Source organism: Lutjanus erythropterus, chromosome 2 (genome assembly GCF_056507025.1).
Source record: "Lutjanus erythropterus isolate fLutEry1 chromosome 2, fLutEry1.hap2, whole genome shotgun sequence".
NCBI lineage: Eukaryota > Metazoa > Chordata > Actinopteri > Lutjaniformes > Lutjanidae > Lutjanus > Lutjanus erythropterus.
In genome coordinates, this window is record NC_139318.1 from 23424135 (window position 1) to 23432489 (window position 8355).

An 8355-nucleotide genomic window follows, 5' to 3' on the forward strand; every position below is an offset into this window, starting at 1 on the left:
AGGCTTTAGCAGATAATTCATTGTGTTTTCCGTTTGCACGAATTGTTCTGAGATATGCTCTCACTGTTTTGCAAATATTAAGGATGATTCAAGAAATGTACCATAACGACAGAAAAACTGAATTCTTCCTTTGCTGACTGACTGATTTGACTGTACTGAACTGTAACAATATGTACTGTGATAGTGCATGGTAATGAGCTAATTATTTTTATTTTATTAAAAAAAGACTGTCTGCTTGTTTTGCATCTGCATATACATAATTCAAACATTCATTGCCAGAGGCAATTCATGCCAATTTTTTTTGCACATGCTTAGGTCATGGCTAGTTACTTTTATTTTATTTTATTAAATAAAGGAAAGCAGAAGCACTTGAAGCTAAAAGGAAAAGTCCTTAAAATTTTTTAAGTCACCATTTTTTTTTTATCCTATTGTGGACATATTTTATCATGGTGTAATCATACCCGAGTTCTTGATAATGTCACATGCCTACTCAATACAATACAAAGTGTTGTTTGTGGTTGCATTGTAAAGGGTGAGGAATGACGAGGTTATGGAAAAAACGTCAGTATTTTCTTTATTATTCAACACAAGGGTGACTCATGTTCTGCACAGCATTTCTTCCTCTTCTTACAGCAACACGTACAGATTAACATCCTGCTCATGTCATTTCCCTTTCCACATCTCACTACTTCCTGTCCAGTTAATGCATATTATTCACGAATATAGTCATTGCTTCCCAATCTAAGGATCCTGACCCCCAGTTGGAGAAAGCAGAAAACACTAAAAGAAATGATTTTTTTTAAGTTTATATTATTATTTAAGATATAAACCTTTAAAAGAATCCCACAGGATAAGGGGCAGTCAAGACCTGAACACAAGCTGTATTCACAGATCCTTCAGGCTCTGCTAAATACACTTGTCTCGCATTAGAAAAGTACAGAATTTAAACACAAACACTGAATTTGTCAAAAAAGAAGCCTGTTAAGTATGTGATTGTTGTGTCGATGCAACATTCACAAGAAATAATCTACTTAAAATTCTACATAATATGAAACACCCATAAAAGATCACTTACAAGGATGTAAGGTTCTTAATTTATCATTGAATAAAAAGTTGTAAAATGAGATTTAGTTGTTGTTGGAGTCTCTGGTATAAATGACCACGAGAAAGATTTACCACAAATGAATGCCTTTATTTTTCAAGACACTTAACACACAGATATACAAGAGAGGTATCAGCTCTTGCAATAATAAAATAAATCAAAGTCGGTATCAGAACAGAACATTTAGAGTGGTAATATGGAATGTAGCCGTTTCCATTTTTTTAAACGTTTTTTAAACAATCCTTTCAAATAAATAGTCTCTATATAGTCTTTGTAGCTAGTGTTTTTAAATCAATATATTCTCTTTGTTGTGTCAAAGTTTCAGGAATGAAGAGGAGAAAATCAGACGAAAACAAAGACAGTGACAAAATAAGGATATTATCCCCTTAGCAAAAAAAGTCTTGTTTATAGGCAAAAAGGTACAGGGGAGAACAACTGTTGAAAAAAAGGCAAATCCCTTCTTCTAGACCTAAATTATCTTGTTCTTCCACCAAAAAGTGTAAATCCAAGTGCCGGGTGGACACAAACAAAAGTTTGTCACAAGAGTCTTGAGAGACACCAATAGAAACACAAAACGTCCTTCTCAAAAGCTTAAAGTTGTCACTTGCTACAAGGCTGTTGACCTAGCCAGCCAAGGTCAGCTTGTACAGTCAACATCCCCAGTAATAATGTGCTGTGCTGTTGGGGAGCGGCAGTCCAAACTTCATCCCAACAAAATACAAAATCTTATTTCATATCACAGGTAAAGCACCACGTCAGGCTCCTACAACTACACTTGAGCTTCAATGATCTCGGCCTCACTCTTTCTCTCTCAGAGAGAACTTAATAAAGAAACTCTTCTGTACCAGAGGAGGAGAGGGGGAGGAGGAGAGTCCCAGGATGCTACAGGAGTCCCTGTGTTCGGTGAGAGACCGCCGTCTCGTACAACACCTCTCCTACCACGTATAACAAAGAAAAGGAGCAGTCTCAGAAAGAGAAAAGTGCAAGTAAGGGCACAGGCAGCCCTGATCTCTGGCAGGTTAGGGAGAGCGCAGGAACGACCACACAGGCTCTCTCCACTGACCCTGAGGTGTCTGAGGTTCCCTCCAGGCAGAGGAGGGTCAGACCCCCGTGTAGGCGTAAGGACGATGCACCTTAGAGTAGCAGGGTTTCAGCTCAGTGAGCTCCTCCCATGCTGAAAAATGTAAACCGTCATGGCTCCAGTGCAGCCTCAGTCAGTGCTGTGATCCTCCAGCTGGGAGATGATGGTGATCAGGTTCTGGAGGCCGAAGATGAAGCCGCTGTCCTGCCCTTCGTGCACCACGCTGTCTTCTCCGTAGTGCCGACAGGTGGTGTGAGCAAAGTCAATCATGCGCACATCCACTGCGGGGCTGCTGGCCTCTCCTGTGCTGTGGGAGGAGCGACCGCTGCTGCTGTTGCTGCTCCCTCCAGCTACACTGGCACCTGCTGAGGAGGAGCGCGGGAAACCAAAGGCTCCTTCTTCTTCTTCTTCCTCCTCCTCGTCTTCCTCCTCCTCTTCTTCATCGGATGGCTCATCCTCATCACCTTCTTCCCCACCACGGTGTCTGGGTCTGCTGGGAGTTCTGGGAGGGTCTCCATCATAGATGATGAGCAGGGAGCTGGAGTAGAAGCGGTATGACTCACAGGCCTCCAGAGCAGCTTGCATTTCCCGCAATCGGCGGAGCACCGGGGACAGCAACTCTCGACGCAGGCGGCGCCCGTTGTGGAAGAACTGGTACAGTGCCTCCTTGAAGCCTGCGAGGGTCAGCTTACGGCCGTGGTACTTATTCATGAACATCAGCTGGCCTGAGTCTGACTGGTACACCTGCAGGTCACAACACAGAAACATGAGCGCTATGACATCACTTGTAACCTATATAACAGGGTTTCTGCAGGTCCTTAAAATGTCTTAAAAATCTAGAATCCAATAATTGAATTTTAATTTTAAAACTTATACAGTACCTGCATGCCACAAAGTCGCACTCCAATAGAGGCCGATGTGCTTTGTTGACACTTGCGAATCTGATTGGCTTTCTTCTCCTCTGATGCATCGTCCCCATGTTGGCGAGTTCCCATCTTCAAGTCTAAGACACATGGTACTGTGTAGCGCCATGTCAGGTTTTCCAAAAGGATAAATTCTGTGAACACTGGTCAAGGATCACACAGCAACAAACGACCTATAAACTAACACAAGGTAGAACCACATGTATAAATAAAACAAAATACTTGCATGGAATCCTGAGTGTAGCTGCTAGAAAAGCAATTACATAGAAATGGCTTAATCCATGAACCCTGACTACTGAAGACTGGTAAGAATCACCTTCTCCATGAGGGTTCGGGAGAATAGATTTGAGCAAATTTGGAAGAAGTTTAAAAAATATATTTCCCCGAAACATGCTTCTCTTTAGTTTAGATTTGTTGATGTAATTTGTATATGTATATAAATATACTTTAAGAAAAGAGGTATTTAACCTAAGGTGTGTAATTTGCTGTGATTATGTGATTCCAAATAAAATGTAAAAAAAATTGTAGATAAAACACCTAACAAACAGTGTATACATGCTTACATTAACATTGAAGACCAGTCCCTCTACTGAGACCCAGGAGCTGCAGTTCATTCATCAAAGGATACTGTATTGGTTACGGTGCTTTGCATTGTCCTTCATCCTCTGCAGGTGCTGCTGGTGACATTTGAGACTCCAGGGGTTGTGTTTGATCTGTGGCACCACGTTGCCTTTCTCCAGGCTGAAGTACAGGACCTCCGCCTGCTGCTGCTGCTGCATCTCATCACGGTTATAACTGCAAAGGCGACAACACAGGAAAAAATGTTAGCTTTGGTGTTGCAGAACTTATTCATGAAGCATCTGTGTTGTCTATGAAAGCATCAAGAAATCATGAAAAGCACCCTCACCTCATGATTTTGTCTTCTTTGCGGCTGTGACGAGCTCTGTCTTTGCTGTAGTTGTCATTCTCTAGGAGCAGCGGGGACTGCTTCTTGTTGCTCCACTTCAGCATCTTGCTCTTGGGCTCGCAGTCTGAGGAGGGATCTTTGTTTTCAAGGTCGCCTGATTCGCTGTGGAGGGGGTAGGCAATGAGGCACAGGTTCCCTTCCTCATCCTCTTCGAAACTGACCGACACAACACCTGAGAGAGGGGGTAGCAGAGAGAATTATAAATACTATTATCATAACGATTTAAAACAAAATGTAAGTTATCATTTATCCAATAACTTAGAACATAGCTTACCAAACATGTTTATTAACATTTAAAACACATATTGCCACATTCATTCAGCCATTTGCACAAGCACACACGTTAACATGTAACATGGAAGTTGAGGCCATAGATGTAACACAAAGATGACAGCAGAAAATTAAGCAACAGAGTATTTCATAGTAAGAGCAGCATATGTCAGTGTTCCTATGACTCATTAATGAGGAAACCAGAGGCACAAAATACCACGCAACACGAAATGTGTCAAATTGATCACAACATTTATTAAACATCCTCATAAAACACACACAAGAACTGAGATACATAGTTTCAAGCAGTCTGCGATGACATGAGAAAATTAAGTACAGATCTCTTTCCACATACAAAAACACACATCAAACAACAACTAAATAAACCACAGAGGAAAAAATGCTTAACCACATCACAGAGCATCAGTGCAATACCAGGATTCAGTGACAATGACTCTACACAGCTCATAATACAGGCTTTCAATTAAGCAAGAACTAAATCAACACTTGAAGATGTTTATACAGTTTGTTTAAAGGCATCATCTCCAGTTTCACACTGGACTTTAATGCCAATGTTAATCTATGACATGATACACAAACTGGTACAACAGTAAACCCCCTACCAGCACCTAAAAGTCCCTACAAGGCCTGTGTGTGTTGCATATGTCTGTGTGGGGTGGGGGAGGTGTCGCACTGAGAATAAACACTTCAGCTGCAATGGCTGATACAGATAAACCACACACCACGCAGGAAGGAAAGATAGATGGATGGATGTGGTCAAAACTGGTGATATAGACAAAGCATTCGATATACAATACATACATATGCATCCAACAAAACTTGTGGTAGTGACATATTACAAAAACAGCCACTGAATGACGGAACAAATAGCAAATTACTCGGAGAACAAATTCACCATACAGAGCCAATATTTAAAAAAATACATTCTAGTGTATTTGCATGTTAAATGGCGGACCTGAGGACCCAGCGTCCACATTTCTTCCGCAGCCGGAGGCTTGCCTGATGTCATGTGCGTTGACATCACCATCCTGCAGGAAGCCCTGCCTCTCCAGTCTATCCTTATGGACTGCACCTCCACTCACAGCTGCACTGTCATCACACCACCTCGCTGAGTGTGGGAACCTGTGAGTCACTCTTACTTAATTCACAGAGGCCTAATAAATTAAGATTTTTATGGCCCGATAAGCGTGAATCAACCATAAAATTGACAGTTTGACAGAGTAGCTAATCGTTATCAATAGCTGTTGTTTTATTAGGTTCAGAAGTTCTGGTTGTCCTGCTCTACGCCTCCGTGATAACCCTCCTAAAATGTTGTGTATTCGGTGTATGAATATATGAATGTTGTCTGACCACAGGCCGCTGAAACCATAAGATACTGTTGAAAATGTCTTTATCTTCAAGCAAGGTCAATGAATACGACAAATTACATTATGCTCTTTAAAAAGCAAAGCAACTCTTCCTTGCTATCTTATTATAAGAGACAGAAGAGTGTCACTGCTGAGGACCACTCAAAGGCTACAGACGTACTCTACTACCTTATCTCCAAATCCCACTCCTCATATGGGTCTTTTTATAGTCCCACACTGCGCTATTGAGGAGTCAGATACCACGCGTGTGTCTTACCTCCGTCATATGGCTGCCTACAGACGTCTGTAGTATCAGTATGCTATGTCCTAGGTTTATCTGTCTGGGGGGTGATGCTGTGAGAGACTATGGACCTGAATGCTTCCAGGAAACATGATATTCCAATTAAAAGCATGTGTGCTGATGAAAATGTGCATCTGTGTCCATGTTTCTGCACATGAAACCGGACCTGGAAATCTCCTCAACTGACTCGTGAATTACTCCCATGGCGATCTGCCCCATTTATTTTTGATCCCTGTGGAACTCTAGCTCTCATCTTGAAACCGAAGCCATCTTGAAAGACAGACACGGCACTTAAAGGACCTCTCTGGCTACTCATCCTCCTGGCAGGTAGTCAAGCAGGCAGGCCATCGGTCTGGACGCTACTTGAAACCCCCTCCTGGAGCTTGCCAATATCGTCCATACGAGTGACTCTGTACACAAGTCACATTATGAGGCCATTCAAAACAGTAATGTATCTATCTGTAGATACAAAAATACATTTTGTGGTGTGTTGTTGTGTACGCCATGTTCTCTGGGCCCTTGCTTCAATCCACAACAACCACACTGTACCCAAAGCAAAATTTAGGATGTCACCTTGAGCTCTGATCAACATTTTTCACTATTCTATGACATGTTATGGACAAAGCAACTAATCAATTAATCAAGAAAATGATCAACAGATTAATGTAATACCAAACACTCAGGAGCTGCATGCTCTAGCATACAAATCTTGGTCTCCAGATGTAACAAAACATGTTTGTCTGGTACAGACCCCCACAAATGTCACTTCATTAGGATTGTAATTGTTAGTTTTTAATAGAAACGAAAATTGTGACACAAAAATGGTCATTGTCAACAATTAAGAATCCTATCACTGTCACAATACCTATCAAAATAATGGCAACTGTTACCATATCCTGCAACCCTAATCATATCCTTATGGTCTGAACGGATTAAATTTTACAATGTAATATTAAACTCAGCAAATAAGTTGTGTTGCATAATTAACGAAAATATAGAAAATTCAGTATGGCTGCAATATCCAGATCACAGAAGCTGCATTTTTTTAAACAAAGGAATAAATGTGTGACAAAACATAGTTGAGTACGCAGAGATGCTCTTCATGTTCTCCAGATGTAAGCTAATATGTTTGTTTGGTATGGGGTCATATTGCAGGTGCAGTATCTGTCAAAATAATGGAAATGTGTTTTTTGGTTTTACTATATCTTGTAGCCTTGGTGGTATCCTGATGATCTGAACAGATGCATTTTTTGCAATGTGATACTGAATACAGCCAGTAAAGCATTATGTATTACAAGCTGTTAGCCCAAAGATATGGGGAAAGGAAAGGAAGGATTAAAGCTAGGTACCACAACATCTTCACACATGCCCAGTTTTGACAAACAGCTTCACAATTCTCCCGATCTGAGACTGGGGCCTTACCTTTATACTGAGGGGTGAACTTCCTCATCTCTGCGGGGAGGCTCTTGTAGAACTGGTGCTCCCGGGGGATGAGAGGCTTGCAAATGGTTTGCTCCCCAAATCGTAGCACGCAGGAGTGGCCTCCCACCTGGTGCACGAAGGGCTCAAGCATCACCCCTTTCCCGGGATATGGAGTCCCGTCCGCCTGCATGAGGGCTTCCAGAGCGGGACTCATCCTCACTCCGCATCGGACAGCTGACCGGGGGGGACCCACCACGTCGCTGGGGAGGCACGAAGCTCGGCCGCTCGTCTGGCTCCCTATCCTCAGACTCTGACGCTGTTGGCTCGCAAGGGGGCGCTACTGGTCGCCTGTTCGAGCACAGCAGTGAAAAAACAAAGGGCAGGACAGGAAGGACAGAGGCAGTGACAAAATCCCTTATTTCCTCTCTTTTCTGCGAAGGAGGACGAATTATAAAGCTCCTCCGCTGGGCAGGATAATCTCCGTGTTTGTATGTGTTATAAAAAGCAATATATGCAGCGTAAAAGCTGCTGTAAAACGTTCTCAAGCGACGTCCGTTTCCGTTGTCCTCGACGTCTGGCTGTTACCGAAACTGACGACGAAGCTGATCCTCCAGCGAGAAAAACAGCACGAGCAGCCAAAAGGTCCCGCCCACATCCCCGAAACCGGCCAATCACAGAGCCGCTGCTGTCGCTGGGAGGAGACAAGGTACCTAGGAGAGGATCAAGCAGATCAAGCAAACAAAGAGGAAGGAGAGAAAACAGGGGGGAGGGGAGTACAGGAAAAATACTAGACACAAAAAACACAACACTGACGGCAGTTTTAAAGGTGCAACTTTCATCGTTCTTGTTATTCTGGAGACAGGCTGTAGGCTAAGTTTCATCTGGTTCTTGCAGCATTAAAATTCCCCTTGGAAACAAAGTG

At 42.6% G+C, this 8355-nt stretch overlaps 1 protein-coding gene across 1 annotated transcript; it reads right to left on the reverse strand.

Moving 5' to 3' along the window:
* Positions 1–1171: 1171 nt before the first annotated feature.
* On the reverse strand, positions 1172–8040 carry LOC146331608 (inositol hexakisphosphate kinase 2-like). The gene is made up of 5 exons (XM_084733490.1): positions 7434–8040; positions 4014–4245; positions 3735–3901; positions 3065–3240; positions 1172–2927 (listed from the first exon to the last, which is right to left on the reverse strand). The coding sequence occupies exons 1-5, from the start codon at positions 7645–7647 to the stop codon at positions 2313–2315; spliced, it is 1404 nt and encodes a 467-aa protein (XP_084589616.1). The 5' UTR covers positions 7648–8040; the 3' UTR covers positions 1172–2312.
* Positions 8041–8355: the final 315 nt, after the last annotated feature.